A 26,695-nucleotide genomic window follows, 5' to 3' on the forward strand; every position below is an offset into this window, starting at 1 on the left:
CTGTGAGCTGTCACATCTATAGTGCCGGCCGACTCTCAGTTTGCCTGTCTGAATATATGTGTGTAAGAGCTCAGTGAAAGCAAATACAAACTAATGTATTATTACTGCAGGTGATTAATTATGTCTGATAGTAGCAAATAATGCTTGAGCTTGCAAACACAAAAATTTACATTACATTACAAATGTCATTTTGTGGGGAAAACAATTAAACTGGGAAGTCTCAAAAACTCATGATATCAAATTATGCACTAAAGGAGCACAGCGGTTTGATGACTGGAAATGATTTGCTATCGTGGATGGTTAAAACTTCATTCTTCTTGTGGCCTCACCATTGTCTTCTTCTTTGTCCGTTCTCTCTCTCCTGTTGTAGCTGGGACGACAGCAGCTCAGTGAGCAGCGGCCTAAGTGACACACTGGACAACATCAGTACTGATGATCTGAACACACCTGCATACTCCTGTGTCAGCTCATCGCGCAAAAGCAAAGGAGCGCAGGTGAGCACATAAAAAATAACCATTCGATAGCCTCAAATAGGCTCACAGCTGGGATAGCCACACGTTGTCTGTGGCTCGTCATCATCTATGACTTTTTTAGGCTTCTGTTCCATGTCTCTGCCTCTATGGGTTCAGGCAAAATTACTCATTTGTTAATTAGAGAGATTACCATAAATTCTGGTGCAGATGTTAATGTTTACATTAGTACCACCATATGTCATAATGCTTCATTTTCATTTATTTATGTGGCAAAAATATTATAAGTTGCTACATATAGTATGATTGGGGGGGTTTAGTATTAATGGTCACAGGTCAGGATGAATTTGATTAATGTTACATCTGCTAAGCATCAAAGTTATTATACAGTTTCACATTAAACTGTTTATTTTAGCTTTGCCCATTTATTTTCAACTGTAATTTCAGTTTGTTTGACTCTTTTCAGTTCAGTTTTGATTGTTTCCTTGGTCAGTTTTTATTATTTTCATTGTTAGTTTTAGTTTCTTTGATGATATTTGTCTAATATCTAGTTATTAGAATGAAAGCACTGCCGTGAGCGGTGTAGTGGTTAGCACTATTGCCTAGGTCCTGGGTCTGAATCCACCGTCTGGTTGGGACCTTTCTGTGTGGAGTTAGCCTGTTCTCCCCGTGTGTGCGTGGGTTCTCCGACTTCCTCCCACAGTCCACAGACATGAAGTTAATGGAGTTTAGGTTAATTGATGATTCTAAATTGGCCATAGGTGTGAATGTGAGTGTGAATGCTTGCCTGTCTCTCTGTGTTAGCCCACACAGGGTGTACCCTGCTTCTCACCCTATGGCAGCTGGGATAGGCTCCAGCCCCCCATCAACCCCCATGACCATGAATTGGATAAGCAGGAAAAAATTAGATGGATGGATGCACTCATAGTCATCTACTCTCCCATAATCTCATGAAATATATGCGCTAATACCTCCTCATGTGTTTTAGTTAAATGTAATAAATGATAAGCATATTACCATCGTGACCATGGTGTTATTGTAGGATTAGTGTTTAGTTCAAAGCCGCACTCACAGAGCATGTAGCATCAAGTCTCAGTCATGATACCTATAGAGCAATTAGCAGCTGTGAGTAACCAGTGTTAGTTGCACAGTAATTATCTCCCAAACTAAAACACATTTCCTGCCGTGACCAACTTGAAAATCACGACTTTGCATGTCTTGTCACATCTTGTTATTTAAACTTTCACATTTCTTTCAACTTTGTGTTATGTCTTGATCAAGGCACACACCAACAATTTTACACGCTTACTTGACTTGCTTTGTTACCGTTGGGATAAGCTCCCATTATAAACTGGCGGTGGAGTGTGTGAAAGAAGCAGGCATGGAGGGTTTCATTTTTTTTGGTGTTGCATTGCATTGGGGCAATGTGGGATTGAGGATTTATGGTGATTTGACATTTCCTTTGATAATATTGCAACAATAGCACCAAATCACAGCAGTATGCATACTTGCTATAGTGAGAGCAGGACTGTATAGTTTTATAGTTTGAACAGTTCCTATTTTTCTTAATTTGATTTCTATATTTGTGCTCAAGGAATTAACTGTGGACAGAGGGCCGGTGCTCGGTTCTCCTCAGAGACGTTCACCGTATTCTGCCAAGTATTCTTGGCCCCTCATGAAATACCTAACAGACTGGGCTCTTAAGAGACTCTACCGTTGCTAGGGAGACTGACCATCTGTTCCGGTAGGCTAGCTGTCACTGCTATGTGTTTGAGTTTGTGTGGGTGCGTTCATATGCGCCTCAAAAGCAGAGATCTGGATGTGGGAGATTCCAAAGATAGCTAACACTTCACATGCAGACATAAACCACGCTGCTCAGCTTGTGCAGAGACTTACTTCTTTTTGCTGACTCTTTGCTGACTGTATTGCTTTAGTGTGTCACCTTTCAATAGTTTAAATATTGCATATAATTTTCAAAGCATTGTGACTTATTTGATTTCTTCCATTTAAGGCAGGGTTGACAAACCAAGATATAAAACTTGCTTGCAATCATTTCCTGTCACTGCATTTTTTTTTTTTGCATTCTTTATAAATATTGTTAAGGAACTGCAGTGATGATCAGGTAATGCTTTTAAGACTTACTGGTATAAACTGCAGCCCAGAAGCATTACAGTTTTGTTACTGAATTCTTCCATCTATTTATCAGTTTGTGTGCACTCCCTGATTCTCTGTATGACAACCCCCACAGTCCCAGAAAGGAAGCAGATCCAAGCATGCGGAGCAGGTGGTGAGCAGCAGTTGGGCTGGAGCTGAAGACCTGAAGAAGGTAGAGGAGGAGCTGGATGCAAGCATGGATCCTAGCAGTGGCTCTTCCCGTTGGAAGACCTCCTCATCTTCCCCATCCTCCCAAACCCAGGGCCAGTATGAGGACGCCAGTCAGAAGGCAGCTGCGCTGGCCCAGATGTCCCAAACAGGCTCATGGAGAAGGGGTATGACAGCCCAGGTGGGCATTACACCACCCAGAACCAAGGGGACGTCCGCTGCCCTGAAAACACCAGGTAGGAGAGGAAGCCTGCCATCTTTGTCTAGAAGTGATTTTGGAAGTAGAGCAATTATACAAAGCGATTATAGACTGGGACAGAATTAAAATGTGACTTTTTGAACAAAGGAGACTCCATTTTAAAAAAAACCCTAATCTACAACATATATTGATCGAGTATTACTGGTATTAATATTAGAACATTAAAAATGATTGTATCTAGGTGATTTCCTAGTGAATGTTTTTCACATCAGACATCAGAAAGTGATCTTTATAGAAAGAGCAAAAATAACTTTAATGGGCTTACGTGACGCTGAAGAAGAAGTCGTAATAATAATGTTGATTTAAGATGAACATGACTGAATCTTAAATGTTTACTAAACACAGCGAGTTGTGCTTCAGATAACTTGGTTGGCTGTAGCATGAGCAACGATTGCTGTGATTCTGGCTGTGGGCACCAATATATTGATTCTATGGCACCAAAGGGTAAACTCCGAGTACAGATGATGCGATGATTGGTGATATTTTTGGATTTGTGTACTTTGACAGGCAAAACCGATGATGCAAAAGCCTCAGAGAAGGGTAAGGTGCCTTCCAAGAGCTCATCTGGCATCCAGCGCTCACCCTCAGACGCTGGCAGGAGTAGTGGGGACGAAGGCAAGAAACCCCCTTCTGGCATCACACGCCCACCCACCACAGGCTCATTTGGTTACAAGAAGATCCAGGGTGCCACTGGCACGCTAATTACCTCCAGTGGTGCGATACTCGCCAGTGGCTCAGCCACCCTGGGCAAGGCACCCAAATCTTCAGCTGCCATCAGCAAAGGTGCAAGCATCAGTGGTGTGCGGAAGACCAGTCTGGATGGCTCACAGCCCCAGGATGATGGCATCCTGCTCAGCTGCAGTGGCTCGAAAGTGACCCTGCAGTACCGCTCCTTACCCAGGCCAGCTAAATCCTCCAGTGGGGTGGCCGCAGGGCGCAGTGGGCATCGCTCCAGCTCCAGCAGCATCGACTCAAATGTCAGTGGCAAGTCAGCTGGTGGGGCAACAACGCAAACAGGCACTAAACGCAGGGATGGAAAAGTGGGCTCAGAACGCTCTAGTCCCATCACCATCAACCAGACCGATAAGGAGAAAGTGGCGGTGTCAGATCAAGACCCAGCAGCAGGACTATCCACCTCCCCAAAGTCTAGCCCCACCTCCACCTCAACAGGCCAGTCAGGCCTCAGGCAACCAGGCTCCAAGTACCCCGATATCGCTTCTCCAACCTTTCGCAGGTCTGATACACCATACGCACACACTGCACTCATTCTGTCTTTGTCCCTGACTTTGTGTTTCTGTGTGAATCCAGCATTTCATCACATTTCTTTTTCAATTCCCTGATTGTTAGTTAAAAGCAGCATCTTTTACAGCAAGGACATTTGGGGCAGTTTTTTTTGAAAGACTGAATCTTTTCACCATATCTTCTCCAGAATTTAGGCGAGTTTAATCCATTATGATACGTGGTGTTTAGTGACGCTTTTCCACTGCAGGTTATTCCCCAGGTTTCTATAACGGAGAGAAAAGATATCCATAATGTCAAAGTTTCACTTAAAATATATGCCATCTCTATCAATTTTAGATATGTTTGGATGTGCAGGATGAATATCAGACACTTAATAAATCATATTAGATTGCCTCCGTGGAAATATTGATAGAGTCAGTAGACTTGGCTGCATAGCTAAGGGGTGCCATAACATAGATTGCTCCCTGGTGTAGCTGATAAGTCACTGCAAATGCAACACATCTTTACCCTGAAGATGAGGGTCTGATGGCTTTTCATTCAGCAAATTCAACCCAGCAGTGTTTATCAGAACTGACAAGAGACAGGACTTTCTCTGCACACCAGTCCCTCACTCATTAGAAGCATGCATTCGGCAGGCGCGTCCAAACATCCGTCCCATCCAATCTGTCAAGCCAACACGTTTCATCTGCATGTCATAGCTTTTTTTCTTCCCCCCAGAGTGTGTCACCTATATATTGTGTGATTGCGGTGACAGAGTGGGACAGGCACAAGCAGAGTAGCAGGCTGCCTGAGCATATGCAGAAGGCAAACAGGGTTGAGTGGCCTAACAGATTAGGTTATTTAAAGTCACAGGGTTGAAACGGCGAAGCTGTGAAAGCAGATGTGTCAGTGTAAATCACTGAGAGTTCACATCTAGCCGAGGTCGAGTTCGCTGCCAGGGAGAAATGTATTGTAAAATGTGCTTAATATTTTTTATCTGTTATATAAAGTTGTTGCTACAGCAAAGCAAGGGGATGTTTATAAAAGCTGCTTTCCACTATCCTAAAATGGGTTTCTTGTGACCATTGTAGTAGTTTTCTTTGTAATGTTTGACCAGTGAGATCACTGCACTTGTCACACCCGAAGTATACCAGAGTCCTTAAATTTTCCAGTAAGGATCTTGCAGATGCTCATCACTTGTCTTTTGAGCATTTCTAAATGATTGCACCCACCTCTCTGCCCTCAGATTGTTTGGTACCAAAGCTAGCAGCAAGGCCAGCTCTCCTGGCACGCCCGACTCTGGCAAGTGCCCCTCAATACTGGGCAGCCCGCACGGCACACTGGCGAGACAAGCCAGTCTGGACTCGCCTTCCTCTGGCACTGGGAGCCTGGGCAGCGCTGGCGGCCTGAGCGGTGGCAGCAGCCCTCTGTATGGTAAAACCCCAGACATGTGCACCGACTCCCCGGCCTCCAGCCCAGCCTCTGGCCTCTCCCTGCCCTCCAACGCTCGGCCCTGGCCTGCCTGTAGCTCATCTGCTGGCAGCAAGGACACACTGAGCTGCCAAAGCATGACCAGTCTGCACACCAGCTCTGAGTCCATTGATATGCCGCTGGGCCACCATGGGCCCAAGGTTACACGAACCGGCAGTGTCAAGTCCACCCTGTCTGAGGGGTGAGTAACAGGGAATACGATTGGGAAGAATCGTATTCATTGTTTCATTTGAGAACAGAGACAAAACGTTTATCTCCCTATCCTAAGATGTAGACATACAATACAGATGAATAACAGAAAGAAATCATTCATTCACAAAACAGTTTGGTTCAATTTAAGTTTCTTTTTCTGGCATGGTTTTGATACTATAGAAAATAAATAAATAATACCTCCTCTACTCCTAAATTTCACATATCTGCTAGTTCAATCAGTAGTTATTGTCTCAAAGTACTATAAGGATAGCAATTAGCATTAAAGACATTTAACAGTCCTGATAGTTTCACAGTCCAAAGCCATGACAGAAAAAATACCACAGTAGATCATTTCTGACACCCATTCCTACGTGTAGCCTCTATAAAGGCCTTTCCATTTTTTTGTCCACACACTTTGCATGAATTACATCATAGAGCATAGAAGCAGCAAACACATTTATTTCCCCTCACTAGTTCAGCTGTCTCAAAAATGAAACAATCTCAATTCTGCCTGTTTTATCCACGTAGTCTTTTGCACTGAGGTGCATTAGTAATGTCTTAATGGATTTTCCATTGTGTGCATCTTTGTGTATGTCAAAAGTCAAGTTTGTAAAATGTGACCAGTTCTTTTTCTTGTGTATCACAAAACAAATGTTTACAGGTGTTCATCTAATTTGCTCATCCTCTGTGTTTTAACAGCATGCCACTTGACAGAAACACACTTCCCAAAAAAGGACTGAGGTACAACACATTTGCAGCCACATTCCATGTAGATCACATGCATACATGCATCTGCATTCTAATGTCAGGCTTTCCGTGTTGTTTTTCATGTGTCATTATTTGCACAATCCATAGCAGTGTTTCCCAGGTAAAAGTCATCAATAAACAGTAAAATATTTACTTTAAAGCAGGGGTGTCCAACTCCAAGCCTCAAAGGCGGTGGCAGCTGATTTAAATGGGTAAATGACCTAAATGGCTAAATGGTGATGAACGAATCATTTGATTCAGGTGTGTTGACCCAGGGTGATATCTAAAACCTGCAGGACACCGACCCTTGAGGCCTGGAGTTGGACACCCCTGCTTTAAATTATTAGATAAATGAATCGATAAAAATTATTAACTAGTTTTTCAACCACTCTCCATCAGTTCATGTTCAGAATTATGTATAATTAGGCTGAGGTGATAATGATAAAGTACACAGGTTTGATAAGGATGTGGGTCAATGAAAAACTACTGCTCAATAAAAACTTTTTGAAGATTAAATAAAAACTGAGAGTCGATATTAAAAAAAAAATGAGCGTAAACATTTATGTTTACACCATCTGTTTACATCCTAAGTATGCTTAATAGCTCTTTTATGAACTGCAGATTTACAGTGTGTGACTCCTTTAGTGATACAAGCAGATTGGTTCTGATTATATTAGCACTTAAGTCAAGCACTGATCAAAGGCTGTTGATAAAAAGCAAACATCGCCACCATAATCTCACCTAAATGGATGGTTAATTCCCTTGAGACACTAATAAAGCATGACCTGCTTTATCATCCATAATTTACAAATGAATATCCTGTTGTGTTTATTAAGACTTTAAACTACAGAGCCTAACTCACCAGGAAAATGTTTATTGAGGTCACAAGCATTGTTTTCCCACAGTCTTGTTTTCATCTTGAGGAGTCAACCCCCGCTGCCTAGGAATAATGTCGTTTGAAAACCTCCTTTTTTTAGCCCAATAAACTATGTCCATCTTTTCACATACAGTCTGTTTACATTTGACTAAATATATAGGGAACTCATATTTGAGTCTAGTTGTGGATTTTTTCTCTTTCAACTTTTAGAGTTTTTTCCCTTCTGTTTATCATGCAATTATGTAACAAACTCTGGAGCTCAAATTAGATTTTGACTTCTTTGAATTGATGCATAAAAAAAAAAATCTCTAACATACTATGAATGCTATCTGGGATGATGAGGGAGCAGTGTGTTTTTCCATCTGTCTGCTTGTCTGCTTCTCTGTGCTCATCCTAATCCTACACTCATCTCATGCAAAGTTAGAAATGTGGCAAACGCAGCCACTGAGTTCTTTCTCGGCTTCCAAAAATGGCTTAAACTTTCCGATAACATTTGCTCTGTTAGCTGAGGCGAGTATAGAATGAATGTTTTGAATTTAGCTGTAACTGAGTGGACGGAAACTGAAGCACCATGACCTATTCATCACAGTGGCACAACTGATACAGGGAACAGCCTTTCCAGCCAATTATAGAGTACTGCTGGAGAGGTGTCGGATGGGGCATGCTGGGTGTTCTTTCATTTTTCGAGCATTTGACGCTCGTGCTATATGGAGCCTAAAACCATCTGATCTCGCACGACGCTTTTGCCTTTTTTGCCTCAGTGCGGTCTGCAGTGTTCACTTTAACGTTTTTATTGGCAATGGCAATCTGTTTTCATCTTAAACATGCCAAATAGCTCTTTTATAAACTGTAGACTTTCTACATGGGGAGCTTAGATTAATAGATTTGCCTCCTTTAGTCATACGCTGTAAATAAGCGGATTGGTTGTGATTATATTAGCACTAAGTATACCGACTCAAACACTGACCCTTGGATATTTCAGTCTGTTCCATTTCAACTCCAGCTGCAGTCTGACAGCACTCAGTGCAATCTTAGACGCCCAATTGCTGCTGGAGAGAAAAGCGAGCACAGACACAGGACTAGAGCAGGGTCAGATGTGACAAGCGTAGTAATGGGGGCGTTGGAAGGAAGAAGCCGCTGAAAAGAGATGAGTGCAAACTCAATTATCATCCTCAGAGGATTAAATATGGCCGATTGTCATGTGTGCGATAAGGGGGGCTTCTGCTGCTGAATTACTTTAGAGTTTGGGAGAGAGGAGATCAACAGCAGAGTCTGTGTGTTTGGCAGCTTTAAGCCTGAGTAGTGTGTGTGTGTGTGTGTGTGTGTGTGTGTGTGTGTGTGTGTGTGTGTGTGTGTGTGTGTGTGTGTGTGTGTGTGTGTGTGTGTGTTGTGAATATATATAGTTATTATACATAAATGACTGCATGCGTGTAGATGCATGCACATCCACTTCTGTGTGGTATGGTTTTTAATATTTTTATGCCATCTGCTCACATCCTTCTACTGTGTAGCTTCATTAGTTTACACGTCTTCATCACTTGAACTTTTAAGTAATAAAGTTCATTACTAAAAAGTAATGTCTTGCCTTGAGTTTAAACTGTGTTTTGTGGGTTTCAGATACCCTACCTCCTCCAGGCAGACATCTCATGAAGAAGGGAAGGAGTGGTTGAGGTCCCATTCAACAGGAGGTCTTCAGGATACTGGCAGCCAGTCCCCTCTGTCTCCTCCTGGAGCCTCTTGCACCACCACAGGAAAATACCACTACTCCAACCTCTGTGAGTCAAAAGGAAAAAACCTATTGTGCCTAAAATGTGTATATCGTATCAACAAAGGCTATGATAGACATATGAGCACAAAAAGGATCCTTGTGATATGATCTGTAATTAATTAAAGCATTCTTCAGTGCATAAATAAATAATCTGAGGTGATTATTATTTAACAACTTGTTATAAGTAGGTTTTTAGTGCCTGCATGAATGATTGATGACTGAAACGCACGTGAAAATATAACATGGTAGATGTATATGTTTTGCTCTGTGCAGTGAGCCCCACCAACATCAGTCAGTATAACCTGCCACCAGGCAGCAGCAGCATGAGCCGCTCCAACAGTATCCCCACCCAGGACTCCTTTGACCTGTATGGAGAGGGTCACCCACTGGGTGGCAGCGCAACCTCTCTGGAGGAACGACCACGTGCCATCAGCCGCTCTGGGTCCTTCAGAGACAGCACTGATGAAGGTGAGACACACACTCATTCTCGACGGACTGTCCAGAACAAACCCAATTCCTCACAAAAAAGCTAAAACAGCGAAAACAGTTTTTACTGTCACTTTCAACAAAGCAAAGTCCCACCAGCTATCAAGTGCTTTGATACCAGCATTGCTGATAGGTCTCTGTTCTGGTCAGCATTTTAAATTGTTTTTTTTTTTAGTCCCACAACTGATTGCAATTTTTCACTTTACATTTTCTGAATAAGTAAGCATAAGAGCTGCTGACCAATCAGCCAAATAATTTCTAATAATATAAGTATTGCAAACTGAGTCACAAGGTGAAGACAGTTAAAGGACAAATATCCACGTTTTACCTTAAAAGTCTTTGTTTACTCTGTGTCTTACAGTCCATGGCTCCTCACTGTCTTTGGTTTCCAGCACGTCGTCACTGTATTCTGCGGTAAGTATCTAAGAAGTGTGACAGAAATCCCTACTGAGAAAAAAACCCTAACCATAGCAATATATCTGAGATTTCACTTCTATTATTTTTTTCTGTAGTAATAGCATTCCATACAAACATGTCAATTTCTATATTGTAATATAAATAATTACTGAATCACTGTGTTCAGAAGGATTTTCAGAAAAAGGAATTGACTGTAACTATTTGCAAATATTTACCAGGACGGGGTGACAATATTTTTTTCAGTCCTAATTGATGCCTTCCTCCACTCACATAGAGCATTTTGAAGTTGGCAAAAGCAGTTTAGCATCTTCTCTGCCTTTCTCTTTTGGCTTCTAGCCTTTAAGAAGACGCCACTAGGGCTGGGCGATATGGCCTAAAATTCATATCGCGATATAATTTGAAGCATGTGCGGTAACGATATATATCGCGATCTATTCTTTTCTTCTGTATAACGTATTTTCCACACTATAAGGCACACTTAAAATCCTTTTGTCATCACCCCACCAGGGAGTTGGATGAATAGCGTGGACACTGAAGTTTGTGAATGCGATAACCTGAGATCAAGGCGACGTATGATGATGTGTTTTGAAATTGATACCATTGGTGCATCTACTGAAAATTTGAGTTCCAAATTCAGTGAACTCACATCCTGTGAACACAATACATCAAGGAGGATGTCATCTAGGACTTTCAAAGTGATGCCATAGGTGCATCTACATGCAGGCTGAGGGGTAACACTGGCAGCTGCCAGTAGGGATGGGTACCGGTATCGTTCTGACATAAACGGTAGTAACCAGACCGAAAAGCAGCGCACATTTTGGTGCTTTATTTCGGTGCTTTTTTTTTCCTGAGATGTCAGACACTTTGGATTCCATCATTTTACGTTTCCAAGGATAGTAGGCGGGCCCAGGTACGTACGATCTTTTAGAGCAGAGCTACAGATTAAAAATCCCCAAGGCGAAGCGGGCAAAAGTCTGGCTGTACTCCACAGCAAACTCAGCAGCCTGCAACAAGTGCTTTAAGGTGATACTGTGCAAAGGATAACCTCCTTTGCACAGTATCACCCTAAAGCATCAAATCTAATGAAACACCTGGCGACGCATAGCGGTTTTTTAAAAGCCGAGAAATGCACCGTATTTGATAGCTTTGCTGCAAGAGCTCACACCGGGCACATCTACTGCGGGTGTGGTGCCTGTTATCGGACCCGGAGTTAGCAACGTCCCCCAAGAACCAGAAGAGTAGAGTCCTGGCCCCTAGCCCTGCCAGTGTAGCAGAAATGATGACGGATGATGATGGCGGCAGCAGCCGTTCTTCTCTGTGTGTGAAGCTTGATGTTGTTCGTGTGTAATTTACGTTGAGTAGGCCAAAAAGGCTAAAATGACCAAAGAAAAAGTGGAAAACAGTTAAACATGAGAGGCTTTTGGACAAAGTTTGTTTTTTCCATTGTTTAAGCACTGCTTCCAGCCAAGAGTGATACCATATATGCCCTATAGCTGCAGAAAAGCCTAACATTGTTAACTTTTTACACAAAAACAGCTAAACATAAGAGGTTTTTGGACAAAGTTTGTGTTCAACGGTTCAGCACCGTTTCAAAAGTACTAGTTTGTCACCGGTATTGGATAAAACCGGTGACAAAGGGATGGGTTTCTGAAGATAAAACCTTCAGATACCCATCCCTAGCTGCCAGTATTTGAAACAAGATTGATCTTCAGACTGTTTCAAACATTTTTTCTGTTGAGCTCCAAACTTCATATGTTTGCATACAAAAATAAAATAAAACTGAAATCATCTTTATTTTTTAATTTGAAGGGTGAACATCTTTTCCGTCCTCTCCTATCAGTGATGTTACGTAGCATTCAGTCTTTCCCTTTTCCTCTCTATTTTTGTAGAAGACATGGCAAGTTTCTGTGACAGCATTTGTCTGAAGTAACAAATTCTTGACAATTTAGATTCTGCAGTAATAGCACATGCAGTGCTCGACTCTCGGATTCAGTGAGGTGGGGGATTAGTTGTAGCAAGAGGAATCGATTACCACACACGTCTGCCCGTTTCAGACTGCGCTAGCAATTTGCAAAGTAAACGTTCAGATGAACGATGGAGATGGTTTTGTTTACAAAGTTTTCCATCAGGTTGAGTCATTCTGTACATAAACCATTTCCTCTTTAATTTTTTACATTTTCTGTCATTTTAATCTACTTTTAATTAAAATGACCCTTTTCTTTGCTTTTGGTGCTTTTACTGATGGAACACATCTCCCCAGAGCAGCGATCAAATGTTTCTAAACTGTGTTTGCTTGATTCTTACAGACAGAGGAAAAAGCTCACTCAGAGGTAAGGGCGGCTAACATTGTGTCCATCTTTCTGTTTGCATGTATGCTTCTCCTTATCAGCTTTCAGCTAAACAGGCTTATAGTTAGAGCCACCGATGCTTTGAAACTGCTCGGTACAGCCACTGAGCAGCTCTGTGGTGTGGGTGAAGGTTCGAGTGCCTTGTGTCTTGCTGTGCATCCCTAAAGGTTACTTTTGACCCATTTGATTTGATTTTGTGTGGGATTTAGTCTAAGATGTCACGTGCATGTCCCTGTTGGCTGATTTCTGTGTCTGAATGTCTTTGTGCTGCACAGCGTCTGTATTCAGAGACAATCTGTGCATGTCAATCAAAGCACAAACAGTGATATCTATTTGATCTCTGAACTAAACAAAAGAGTGTTTTGTGAATAAATAAAAGTAAATTCTGCAATCAATTATTTTAGCTCTATGTCGCATTGCTTTATCTAATCATGCATTGATTTCATCTAGATCATAAATATCTACACATCCTTACTATTCTGCATAGCTTATTGTTAACTCATTACAAACACTTACTCTGTAATGGGATCCATGCCCTGACCTTTGGCTCTTGTTCAAAAAGCCTATTCAGTTTATCACTGATTCTACTTTGATTTTCCAGTTTTATGGTTTGACTTTCATCCCTTTTGTCTCTACATGTGCTTTAAGCGTAACTTTGGGTCAAACAGTGATCGCAAATACACTGCAGTGTTTGTTTTAACCCTGCCAGATAAGTGGAGTTTAGTATTCCGGGACAGCTCACTCTGTGCAAACTAACAGTTGTGGACTACAGTGACTGTGCAGTAAATCTAAACACATTTAGAATTCAAAACAAATAATAAAAAAGACATTATATTTTTGAGTGACTGAATAAAAATATACAGCTAATCTTATCATATGATAATCCAGAAAACTGTTCTTGCATTCTTGCACTGAGCTGTCCGCCTTGCTAAACTGAGACGTCTTGCTGTTGTGAATTATATAAGTATGAATTTCAGGTATTTGCAAAAACTTTTTGAACCATCTCAGGCATAAATGTCTCCATTTCCTCACTTTGCTGCGGAAACCATGAAAAGAACATTGCTGTGGCTTGTTGATAACCTCTGTCTCTCCAGCCACATCAGGACTTGCTATTTGATGGAGGCATGCAACATAGCGTTAATTTTTACTCTTTTCTTTTCAATCAAGGGCCAAACAGTCCAAAATTCCACGGTAATCCCCCACACTTTATGTTCACACTTCACTCCAGTGTCTTTTTAAACAGTTTCCCATGTGCCTGCACAGTTTTCTTTTTACATCAGAGTTATCACCATGGGAGTTGCAAATTCACATCGTGTTTACATCACAATCAGTCTTACTTTCTTTATGGTTTTTAGGCGCATTAACCGAATGTTCACATTTCGTTTTTCCTTCCCAACCAGCAAATCAGAAAGCTGCGTCGGGAGCTGGACGCCTCTCAGGAGAAGGTGGCGACTCTGACATCTCAGCTGGCTGCCAACGTGAGTTTATTTACTTCAAAAGGTGCCGTCAAAACAGCCTGAACATTTGCACGATAACCTGCTGTCAGAGAGCTTTTATGGGAAGCGCTGCTTATTGAAGGAGGAATACAAATCTTTAAGACACCCTCTAAATCCTTTGCTGTGTGTTTGAAGCCCTCATGTGTGTATTTGCTTTTGCCTGTTTGTAGGTTTGTGTCTGTTTTCTTGTCCCTGGTTAGAGCTTTTCCTTGCGTGTGCTCGTGTGTCTCATACAGCGAGGATTGTCTCTCTGCTTTTGTCTCAGCTGGTGGGTTTTCAGCAAAGAGCCTCTCCCGAATTCAATCAAGCAGAGAGAATAGAATAGAGATAGATGGCTGAAGAAAGAGAACAGGGAGATGAGGATAAGTGAATCTCGACACAAGTGCGTCATGCGTGGGTGAAACAGATGCAGAGACCTTCAACCCAAAGACAAAGTCGTTGTGGAGATTTAGTTAGACTGACTTCAGCATCTGACTCCACCTCCCTACCATCAATGCCAAGTGTCTGATCGTGCGTGGAAGCAGTCAGGTTGCTCGCTTCAGTCCTCTTCTTTGATCACAGAGTTGTGCAAAGCTGAAACTGAAGGCAGAGTGTGGAAAAAGGCAAAAACGATTCACAGATATTTAAAAGAGCATTATATTTCAGTCTTTCCTGATGATAGTTGACTAGTTGTGCACAATAGCTGATGCAAAACCCTTTGCTTTGCTGTTTTTGGTACAAAGAAGTGTTGGGAAGTCATGTTACTTATTTATGACATGATGGGTGGATGTAATAAATGTAGCTGAGATTACATTTTATACAAATGTACTTTCTGATGCAGTTTATTCGCAGGAGCACTTAAAATTTATAGGTGACGAGTTGCACTGTGGATCCTCCACGTCTTGAAATTAAATAGCAGTGTAATATGCAACTAGTGTCATAACCAAGTCATATGTAAGCACAGACAAGAGAAACCCACATACACTAGTGACATATGCTAGAAGTGCATCACACTACATCTACATGATAGCATGGTGGGTTGCTAGTGTTCTAAGCTCATCTCATCCTCCCAGTGGGGAGTGTAACTGTGGCAATATCAACCTCAGGAGTCCTCAGATACTCTCCACCCACAGTCCAAATCTCATTGTGATGTACTCAAGACCTGCCACAGACGGGTTTTTTTTATCATCTCTGTTACTGCCCACACTCTCACGTGTATGAGAGTGTATATTTATATATATATTTATAGGTGTATAAAAGCCTACACATTGTCACTGGTAGCAAATATAAGAACTCTTTGATGTGCAAATAAAAGTAAAAAGTTGTTTTTTTTTAATGTCAGTGCCTTAGGAAGAAGTTTTTAAAATCACTTATAAAATGTAGCTATTTATTTGTTAATTCTGTTCAGCTTTGGTGTGAAATAAAAGGTCATTTACATTTGTGTGTGGCTTTCAAAATGTCAAAGAATTTTTTCCCCAGCTGACAGAGAAATCTTACAGAATCTTACATTCCTTTGACAACAGTTTAACAATAACAAAGTCATGATGAAGGCAAAAGATACATTTTAAAGCTCCATGGGGAAGGTGTCGTCTTTCCGTGTCATCGCTCACTGGCGTGGTGCTTTTTCATTTCATCCACACAATTTATAAAAGAGGACCAGAGAGGAAATGTGCCGTGACTGAGGTCATCTTATCGTGATCCTATTACATTTGCTTTGCCGCTGCACTAACGATTATTATTATTTTTCTTGGGTTTGTGCAGGAAATTGAATGTTGATCTTATAAAATATATATTATGCTAAGACACAGTCAGTGTTCTCATACTGTCTCACCACTGCTTTTAGAAACACACCTAGCCTTGCCATCATTTTGATACACTAAATATTTTTGGTTGTATTGGAGCAAAATAGACCAGAATTAGCAAAACTGACACCCCATCCTGCTAAAGGGACTAGGGGGCAAAAGTATTAGTCAGTATTTTCTTTCAACCATGAAGGAGATTGGTTTTCCTGTCTTGGCTGACATACTGGGTTTAAGAGTTCATACAAGCAACCCTCCTCCCCCAGTCCCCCCCCCCCCCCTCTTCTCACCCTTCACTTTGTCAGCCTGACCTTCTTCCCTCTCCTTTTTTCTCCTTTCTGCTCAGCTTAAAAAAAGAGTCAACCCTCCCCAATATTTCCTGTTCGTATTCCTTTCCTTTTCCTCCTTCCTGACTTTGGGCCTCCTCCTTTCGTCACCTGCCCTTGTTTTTGTACTGTACTACAGTGTAGGATGTAGCCCAGCAGTAGTTGCTGGCTTTGAACACAGTAGTCGTGACTCTGTGTCGTTGGTAACATATAACACCCTCGAGATGTTGTGTACATCGTCAGAGGTGGCATCAAGTAGCTGTGACTTTAAAGACTTTCTCATCATCTAGTTCTCTGATTTGGCCTACTGTCAACCTTTACCTGAGACCCCAGGATCAGGACAAGGGTCAGAAAACACTATCTGGCTCAAGCCTCCAGAACAGGACAGATGGTTCAGCCCTGGGATGCAGGAGAGTTTGATTGGTGCCTCCCTCAGAGCTGACAGGTGGGCTGGGGGTTGATGAGTTGGAGCCTCACAGGTGGAGTTGGAAAGAGATGTGGAGTTAGAGGGATGTGTCGGAACAGTTGGCATTTCTAAAGGTCAAGACCTACGCTGATTTAGCCAGGGACACAGAGTGGAAGAGGCAGCACAGGGTGCTACTCCGTGCACGTGTCTATTTATGGACTTGGATGGGCCAAATGTCGTCATAGGCATAGAAAGATGAGGACTTTTCTGATTTTGTCACAACTGTTAGAGGGCAAGATCAAGAACAAATGCTGCTGAATTCGGTAAATGAAAGTGTATAAATGCACTTGGGTGTTTGTGTGTGCGTATCTGTGTGTAGATTTGTCTGGGCATGCTTCCCACCTCTCTGTGACACACCAGGCTTGACAGGTGACTCGGTTGTGTCTTGCTTAGAACGGGAGAATGAACGAACAGCACACACACAAACGAATACACACAAAAGTACATGCAGCCTTGATGAACATAAGGCTTCACCAGACATCCCTATAAACACATATAGATAAAACACATGCACAACCAAATCCACACACGCACACACACAAAACCATGATTCCCGCAGAGCAGATGGCATGACGTTGCCAAACATTGACCATCTTTCAGGTATCAATGCGTTCTTATTCTAATTAGCTGAGAGAGACATCTTTGGCGTCCACGGTGTTTAATTCACAGCAGTTGGATGCAGCAGTGAAGTAATACAGTGCTCCCTCTTCAAACCTCCTCAGGACGGCACAGCCAAAGCCTTCAGACTCGTGGGCAAATAAAATTTCCACACCAAGCTTTTTTCTGTCCGCAGTCATCAAGCGAAAACTCACTTCAAAGTTATCAAAACGCACCAGATGATTCTCTGTCAGAGCTCTTTTTTTCAACAGGGGTTTTAAAAACATTTTAATGTTAATTTATAAATGGCCAAGTAGAAATTGCGTTTATTGTATTGACCGAGAAAAGTCAAATTTCATATTGAACTCAGTTCTGAGATTTACTTTTGTAGTTTTGCATACAGAATGTGTTGGGGCTTGTGTGTGTGTGCGTGTGTGTGTGTGTGTGTGTGTGTGTGTGTGTGTGTGTGTTTTATTTACTTCAGTGCTTTCTCTTTTTGAATCTGGATTTTCGATTTGCATAAGAAAAACATAAATAGTGAGCCAAAGCATGTAAAAAAAGTAAAAGCGAGGATTAAGTTTGCTTGTCTTCCTGTGTCTGTAGGCTCACCTGGTGGCAGCCTTTGAGAAGAGTCTGAGTAACATGACCTGCCGCCTGCAGAGCCTCACCATGACAGCCGAGCAAAAGGTACAAGAGCTTATTCTTGAATTTAAAATACACTGTGTGGCATCTTCAAAAGAGACTACAAAGAGGAGAAATGATTAGAAACGTGAAACTGTGTGGCACTGAATAATTTCAGTGGGAAGTATCAAGTCAGAGGTTGGTCACTGTGACATAATAAAAATATATTAAAGGCTCAATTCTCGACTCGTGAAAAGTTTTCTGCTGAAGGAGTTTACTTGGTAAAGTTTTTCTCTAGCAGTGCTCTTAACCTTAACCAAAGTCTTTTGACATGCTTAGGATTCAAACTTCAGTGCTTTATATGTAAGTAAAAGTATCCAGTTTAATAACAAAAATCTGTTTAAAGCGGTCTTTCCGTCATCATTTTTTGCCCGCAGCTATTTTTTTCTCTAGGACTTCAAAAGAGCTTGAAAAGAACTAAAACTCATCACAGCAGCAGCAATATGTTCTTAGGCATACCCCTACCACAAATGAAGAATGCTCCCCTCTGTTCACATATACATGCACACATAGCTGACAAGCCCTGGCTGCTTTTTAATCCTTTATAAATTAAAGGAGACTGAGATGGGTGAGCTGCCTTTGTCAAACAAGGCCATCCTAACTTTTAATTAAAGTGAAAACCCTATCTGCAGCCCTCAGTGAGTTTTGGGGAAAGACAGAGTAGGAGTCTCCCTTTATCTGGTCCAGTATTCTTCTTATTCTAAGCAGGTGGTGCTGGCTTTGGGGCAAATCTACTGTATTTCTCAAAATGTACCCCTCCCCACACACACACACACACACACACACACACACACACACACACACACACACACATCCATACGCACACACAAACACACACACAGCTACCTCAATGCCAAATTTAAGAATCTGCTCTCAGTAATGTAACTAAGGGGACGATTCCAACATTTTTGGGTTCCTCATCCTTTTTAAAAATAACCTGGTCTGATCACTGATTTTGGATTTGGAAAGTCTGTTTTATTTAGACTACAGAGATTTCTGTCTTTATAAATAAAAAATAAAACAGCACCTCCTGTTCTCTCTCTTTTTTTCTGACTAAAGGAGTCCGAGTTGGCAGAGTTGAGGGAGACGATAGAAATGCTGAAGACCCAGAACACAGACGCCCAAACAGCTATCCAGGTGGCACTCAATGGCCCAAACCACCTTGACAAAGGTAATGAGCAGGCTGGCAGGAGACAAAATTAAATGATGTTTTGATAAGTGGATGAACATTTAGCGCAACTGGCTCCATAGGTAATTGAACCCCTGTTATTTACAGATTTTTGTGCTGTGTGAGTCAGATTGAAAGAAACAATTCCTGCAGCACTTTAAATAAGAACCAGTATCAACCAATAAATGTAGTGACACTGTTCACCTAAACATTCTTTGCACTAAAGAAAGCTTTGTCTGTTCTTTCCAGATCTGAGGATTAGACGGCAGCACTCTTCTGAAAGTATGTCCAGTATTAACAGCGCAGCCAGTCATTCCAGTATGGGCAGCTTGGGCAAGGATGCCGAAGACAAAAAGAAGAAGAAGAAGAGCTGGGTAGGTGAAAAGATAAAAACACTAAAGCTTCAGAGTAAAATCACATTTCAAAACCAGACCTCAAACCTTCCATAGTTCCAGTGGCTAACAGTGGCTCTTCTCAAAGACTCATCATGAAAGGACATAGCACCCTGATTTTTGGTTGGGAGCGTGGTGTAATCTGAGTTCTTACTAACAAGCTACATCCATTCGCTTTACGAGTGTATCGCACAGACACAAAAATCTGCTAGAAAATCTAACAGTAAAAGTGGCTGCACCCTTAGTAAAACATACTTGTACTCATGAACAGAAGGTTAGCTAGAAAGACTTAAAGCACTTGTTGTACTATGCCTTAAACATGCCTTTCTATTGGGATTGATTGTTTGGGGGACAGCCTCAACTGCTCATACAATGAACTGCACTTTTGGACCTTGAGCTTAATTTTTAAGGCAAAATATAAGAGAGGGGTGGAACTGAGTACTTCTTAACCAAAGCCCCAAAAGGTTGATTCTGTTCATCTGGGCGCAGCGTTTTCGGTTTCGTCATTTCTCCCACTCGGCAGGTTTCCCCAATCTTATAAACAGTGCATTTGCATAATGACTGAAACTAGCAATGGTCTTCGAACAATGGGCTGGGAGGTCGGTTCCTTGATCATTAATATGCAAACTGTTATGACCACTGATCAATGGCCATGAGCACCATTCAAAATACTTTCAGCTGCCTGTTTTGGGTATTTTGAGATTATGCTATATATGCAGGTGTCTTTTAATTTCTGGCTTGCATTCATTTGCTGCAACCAACAGATGCTTTATATTTTCACATGAAAATATCCAGACATTGTTGGAGGTGGATTTGGTAAAAAATCCCCTAGATACATATACATTATTCAGTGGCATTGAAGCTATTTTAGATGTGCTTTATATGCCCACATTAAGAGATTAAATGTCTTATTTGCATAAAGAAAAGATATTTTTGCAGCTCTATCAAATAAATGTGATTGTACTGTTGCTCTCACTAAAAATCATCCACATTCCTACAAGAAGAATGCATTAACTATACCTGCATGAGCTCAGAAGAACTTGCATTATTTAGTCGTTATTTGCTCATCAAATCAAAAGCAAATGGATCATTTCTGCCCCAAAATGCCAATCCATGTTTTTAATGCTCTGATTTTTTTTATGCCCAATCATTCCTTCTTTAGTGTAAAGTGGGTGTTTGCTGCCTTACATGACTGAATCAGTCTGTGATTAACTGGTTTGATACGTGTGATCAAGTCACCATGTAGATCAAAAATCTAATATTTAGTCATATTTGAGTTGAGATTCCTCCGAGGATTGAGTATGCAGAGTGTGCAGCAAAGTCTTGAAGGCATCTTGACCTAAAAGAGGATCAAGCATAATGAACCACACTGCAGTCACTGTTTGAGAAACACTTGGAAATTCATATTTAGTCTAACATGCAGATGAGGTTGGAAAAGAAGCAGAGGCCACCAATGTCATGTACACAGAGGTTCAGCCTGAAAAAAGTCGAGTTTCTGCCCAGAGGTTAGAGGAGTGCTTGTTAAATTTCCAATTTTGGATAGAAGAGAAACACTCTTCGAAATTTCCTGTCAAAGTGCTTTTGAGAAAAGCTCTTAATCCCTCAGTTACACAATTGGACTTGGTCAAGCTTGGAGGTGTAAAACAGCATGGCATATAGCTTTATTCCTCCTACAGAGCATGTTGGGGGAATAAAAAGGAAACTGAGTGTTTGCTGACTCACATGTCTAAAATGCATCTTGAACTGAAGTTAAATCCTAGTCTCAGATGTATGTTTAAAGCAGTTTTCCTTCAATTGACAAATGTATATATACATTTTCCCAAAACATCCAAAGCCATAAAGCCTTTTCCCCTTTCTCTGCTCTATCTGTGCTAATTTTGCTGGTTGCTGTACAAGCTACTCAGCATCCCTGGCTGAGAGCTGCGATTTGCTGCAGTCCCCTGAGTGAGAGAGATGACATATTAGAAGTTCTGTCTCAGCCAAGGAGCACACAAACTAGAGCCATTCTCCAGTCTCTGCTGCAATGCAAAACACATGCCCTTGAAATGAAATGCATACTAACAGTGTAAAAGTTCCCCACCAAGCCTGACATGTCAACATCAAGCCAGCCTCATGAATACCAGCCGTTTCCTTATTTCAGCAGCAATTAATTATTCATTTGCATAAATTCTTCCTGGGTGTATGATGGGTGGAGGACAGAGTTGAATTGAGGTTAGTGAATGAAAAGCAAAGACAAAAACCACACATCAGGCTTGCAGGGTGGCAAGGTGAAGGATGAAGTTGCATATTATCATGTAGCTGCAATTACAACCATGAATTTCAACTCATAACCTAAGCTGCAAATAATTAGCATTTCAATATCAGTCTTATGAGTGTCAGTGTTGTAAAATGTTGCATATTTTGTGTTGTGCATCATTGTGCTGACTTCATGTTGCGTCCTGAACTCTTTGCTTTGTAAAATGTTGGTTTTATTGACTTGAGATCTAAACTGTCCCGTATTCAGACAAGTTTATTTGTCACCTCAGATCACCTCAGGCAGCGGTGATCAAACACTGAGCATGCTTGCAGAAATGCTCTCCTCCTACCAAAGGGAACGCAACTGTAATAACATTCATCACGATTATTACCATTCTAGCAACAGCAGTAACTGGAATGTCTCCAGTAAAACAGTGATATTTGCAGCAGTTAGCTTTAATCAACACTCAGTCTCCTGCAGAGCAGGGGTGTGTGTTTGCGTGGCTTAATGTTGGGTGTGTTTTGCATCTTCAGGTGGCCGATTCCCTCCCGGCTCAGGTCAGTGGTTCCCAGAGTGTCTTCGTTTGTGTGCAGTGATTCCTCATCTTCACTTCCTTTGCTCCTACGTTTGCCCTGCCTTCTCCCCCTCTTAGAGCAACCTCCTCCTTTTTCTGAGAACGTCGGCATGGATACAGCGACCTTCCCCTTTCCCCCATTGTTTCTCCTCCCCCCTCCTTTTCCTCCGCCCCTCCTCATTTTGACTGCCTGTTCATCCCAAAATTTTTAGGAACATTAAAAACGCCTGCCCCCCCCCCCCATTCTCATCTGTACTTATGGTCTTGCTTCTTGCCTTTTTACCTAAACCAGACAGTGCCCATTGCTTGGAAACAGCACGGAGTAACTTCCTGACAGGATGCAATATCATCAGGGTTAATATGAACTGACATGATATGACTGAGGAGGTTAGCACGGCCGGTACTGATGTTTCTGCCCCTGTGTGTTTGTGTTATGTGTGTTGCAGTTACGAAGCTCCTTCAAGCAGGCGTTCAGCAAGAAGAAAACCAAATCGCAGTCAGCCCACGATGAGATGGAGGAGATGACCGACTCTCTGCCTTCCTCACCCAAACTGCAGCACGACAACAGGCAAGGCAGTATCGCCACGCTGCGCTCTTCACCCTCCACCACAGAGTGAGTAAATGTATACTCATTCACTCTCACAGTTCTATTCACATGAGACATTGTCTTCTGCCGTATCTACGATCTATAATAACTGAAATACACACTTGTCTCATTTCTTTTTCTTCTCTGAATATGTAATTGTTTCTGACCCTCACTTCACTTTTCTTTTCTCTTTCATCCAACCACTCTGTTTCATTATTTCTTTACTATTTCTCTACCTACTGTAGCAAGTGCGTTTGCGATAGCAAGTCTTCCCCCATTTGGACGGCAAAGAAAAAGCTAAATGGTTATGTGGTCTACAAGCACAGATCTCGGTAACAGGCACTGAGTGGCATGCTCCCTGGGAGTGTGTTTGCAGTGGTTTGTGTTTGTGTGGCGTTCTTCTCCATATTAGCGCTTTGCTCCGGGACACAAACTGAACCAGGACCTTAAAATTGTCCAGTTCTCGGTTATGGAAAAGTAGCAGAATGGAAAGAAAACTGTTCTTGTTTTGTCAGACATGTCAGAAAAAATTGTCTGCATCTTACTACAAAAGGTCAATATATCTATTTATATATAGATATATAAATATATATCACAGTCATGCCAGGTATTGTTTGGGTTAAGATAACCTGGCATGCGTGGTATCTTAACTCTTATAGTCTCGGCATGTGGAGGTTTCTGACTTAGCAAACAAAGCATTTTTACATGTCGACTTTTTTAATATCTGCCTGCTGATTACGAAAACAGCTGAATCTCTGTCATTATGACAACACCACATCAGCCTTTTTAGTTTACTCTGAAAATGATCGCTTACATTTCAGACTAAACATTAATGTTAAATAAAGAAAAGAGCAACCGGTATGCTGCATGGCTGTCATAAATTCTGGCATAAACATCCTACACATATTGCAATATTTCTTTTCCTGTAAGATTGCTAAAATAAAGTACTGTAGTATCAATGGGAAGGATTTGCTGTACCAAGTGCTTAACGTTCCTTGTTCACCCATGTGATACCAGCCCAGACTGACTCAGCTTGAACTTCAGCTTTCTTGTTCCCCCTGAAAGTGCACATTCTCCAGACTTGGTGTACGTGCTTGGTATAACCCTAAAGGTGAGCCCTCCTACTCCCTGTGTGTGAACCCACTTTCAGGCTATGTGAATGCACTGAGGCTGAGGCAGAAATCATCCTCCAGCTGAAGAACGAGCTGAGGGAGAAGGAGCTCAAGTTGACGGACATCCGCCTGGAGGCACTTAGCTCTGCCCATCACCTGGACCAGATCCGAGAGGCCATGAACCGCATGCAGGTGAGCTTAAACTAAACCCAGGTCAATGCTGAACTGTGTCGATTTATATTTGAGCTCAAGCTGCATCAGCATGCACAGCTATCAGCTTGCCAGGGGTCATTGTAGTGAAAAATATGAATATCCTTTCACAACATAACAAGTCACCTAGTGCTCTCACTCTTTAGCTATTAAATTCTATTTTATGGTGTTGTTTAAAATGTGTAACCCAGGTAATGTTCTCTCATTTTTGCTATATAACTTTGCACTGTCCACTTTCTGCTGTAACAAAACAAATTTCCCATGTGTGGGACTAATAAAGGTTATCTTATCTTATCTTAAATGTACTGCAGCTTCATAATCCAGAATGAAAATGAAACTGTCAATGACCGTAATGACATTTAAACTTCTTTGCCTTCGGGCCAAGAGTAAAATGAGAGGCACAATAGAACTGTCAGTGTGGTTAATGTGTAGCTGGAACTTGCAGCAAATTAGTATAGCTTCATATTATGTCTGTCCTGGCTCTGCCCACTGATGAAGAAATTGTCTCTCATTTCTTTCATTTGTACACTTGGCTGTCTTGACCTGGAAGCCAGGCTTTCCCTCGACTTTCAGCCTTTTTTAAGCTAAGCTGACTCACTGCTAACTCCGCCTACTTTGGCCCAGTTTCATTCAGTTACCTCTGTCAGTGCTTTTTCACCACATTGTGCAAAGTGATGCTGCAGTCCTTCATAACAGCATGTAGGACGATATAATTAAATTCAAATTCAAATTTTATTTGTCACGTACACAGTCATACACAGTACGATATGCAGTGAAATGCTTAGACAACTGCTCGTGACCTAAAGAAATAAAAAGGAAAAGGCTTTAATAAGATAGGAAATAAATATGAAAAATTAAAAAGGGTAAATTTAACTAGGAAGGAATAAAATATAAATTAACTGTACAACAAAATACACAATAGAACTATATAAGAATGTATATATACATATATATATATATATATATATATATATATATATATATATATATATATACACACACAATAACAGCAGCTGTACAAGTATTAACTGGAAATGAAGAATATAGTGACCAGTGTTGTGCAATCCACATTATGTCTTGTGCAGTGCAAATATGCTTAAAGTGATTTAAGTGATGAAGTGAAAACAACAAACTTTCAGGTTTTGTGCTTGATGTCTTATTTTTCAGCTCCTAGTACTGGGGTCTGCAAGCTTTAGTAACAGCAGAGCCATTTTTTGGCAGTTTTTCACCAACAACAATCTGCATAGAGTCACAAAACATTAATACAGACATTATGAAATTGTAGAAATAGAATGAAGTGATTATATCTGTTATACCTACTCTTAAAATGTTGACATTTTGAATTTTACCTGTCTTTGTGCAAATGAATTAAAATCCAAGTATCTTACTTGGATAATAATTTTAATAATACTAAAAGTAAAAAAGAAATCATCCAGTTGCATTTTAATATCAGGCATGTCAGCGAGCCAACAGTCTGGCTGTGAATTCAACCTGCTTTTTCCTTCAATTGCTAATTATTTTTTTTTAAATAATTGAAATCTGATTAAATCTGCTTTAACTGCTGTTAAAGTTCAGGAGAATTAAAAAAAAGTAAAGTGGCCACAGGGAGCCACTGGAGATGGGCAAAACACTGACATTAAAATGAGCACATATTGCTGTTAATTGATTTTCTTCCAGTGAGAGGTGAGAGGTGTGTTAACTTCCTGCCAATGCAAACCAAACATGTCTTGCTGTTAAAGCATAATCTGTTATTTGGTCAGCAGACAAGTGTTAAAATGTTGGAGGGAGGAATAGTGCAAACAGCAATGAGCATGGTGAGTTGAAATTAGATGCAGATTGCAAAATCTCACTCTAGTTTGTGAGGAGCACACCTTCCAGACATCTGCATCAAGGTAAACAACACTGAGAAATACTCCGCATGACTTACCCTCCACTACCTGCAACAGAAAACTGCTATTGGTACTTGATCGTGGTACTAGTTGTTTTCATCTAATGCTATGCAAGAAAGAAGGTAAGCTTAAATCAGAAAAGTCCAACCATTACATCAAGTCCTATTAGGATATAAACTTTGGGAAATGCAAAAACTTCCAGCAGCCTCCAAACAGGCACTAATCATCAAAAAACAGTCATTCTATTTTTAAGCAGTCTGGAAAGCCATCCTCTGTTCTCTGATAATCATCAGAGAACAGAGGATGGCCAAGGCCAAGACTTCCTGTTCCACCGGTCGTTGTTTGCTGTCCAGCTATGAATGCAGATAAAGTAAAAAGCTGATAAAAGCTAAATAGCTCTCAGATGATAGTCGATGATTTTGAGTTTGTCGGTGAGCCAAAGCATTTCTCTTCTGCTTTCCACTAATCTTTACCTGCAACCCAGCATAGCCTCTAACGTACTGCAAACAGACTCCTATCAAATATCTGTTGATAAAGTTAGGTTCTCGAGGGGAAAACACCTCATGAAGGTGTTGTTTACTTTTCC

The 26,695-nt window shown here is 41.2% G+C and overlaps 1 protein-coding gene across 5 annotated transcripts in view; it reads left to right on the forward strand.

The window, feature by feature from the left end:
• The window catches only part of nav3 (neuron navigator 3), a 181,930-nt gene that overhangs the window by 144,467 nt on the left and 10,768 nt on the right, over nt 1-26,695 (forward strand). For 2 of the 5 annotated variants that reach the window (XM_026148159.2, XM_026148172.2), the window contains 18 exons: nt 371-494; nt 2,719-3,028; nt 3,559-4,285; nt 5,519-5,944; nt 6,655-6,696; nt 9,197-9,354; nt 9,621-9,815; nt 10,195-10,247; nt 12,557-12,580; nt 13,766-13,789; nt 13,999-14,076; nt 17,865-17,948; nt 19,002-19,113; nt 19,360-19,484; nt 22,272-22,295; nt 22,759-22,925; nt 23,144-23,230; nt 24,049-24,202. In XM_026148159.2, the coding sequence (XP_026003944.1) occupies nt 371-494; nt 2,719-3,028; nt 3,559-4,285; nt 5,519-5,944; nt 6,655-6,696; nt 9,197-9,354; nt 9,621-9,815; nt 10,195-10,247; nt 12,557-12,580; nt 13,766-13,789; nt 13,999-14,076; nt 17,865-17,948; nt 19,002-19,113; nt 19,360-19,484; nt 22,272-22,295; nt 22,759-22,925; nt 23,144-23,230; nt 24,049-24,202 (2,914 nt within the window). The remainder of the gene's footprint in view (nt 1-370; nt 495-2,718; nt 3,029-3,558; nt 4,286-5,518; nt 5,945-6,654; nt 6,697-9,196; nt 9,355-9,620; nt 9,816-10,194; nt 10,248-12,556; nt 12,581-13,765; nt 13,790-13,998; nt 14,077-17,864; nt 17,949-19,001; nt 19,114-19,359; nt 19,485-22,271; nt 22,296-22,758; nt 22,926-23,143; nt 23,231-24,048; nt 24,203-26,695) is intronic. The other 3 variants (XM_026148160.2, XM_026148163.2, XM_026148164.2) reach the window with 3 other exon arrangements.

Source organism: Astatotilapia calliptera, chromosome 17 (assembly GCF_964374335.1).
Source record: "Astatotilapia calliptera chromosome 17, fAstCal68.1, whole genome shotgun sequence".
Taxonomy (NCBI): Eukaryota; Metazoa; Chordata; class Actinopteri; order Cichliformes; family Cichlidae; genus Astatotilapia; species Astatotilapia calliptera.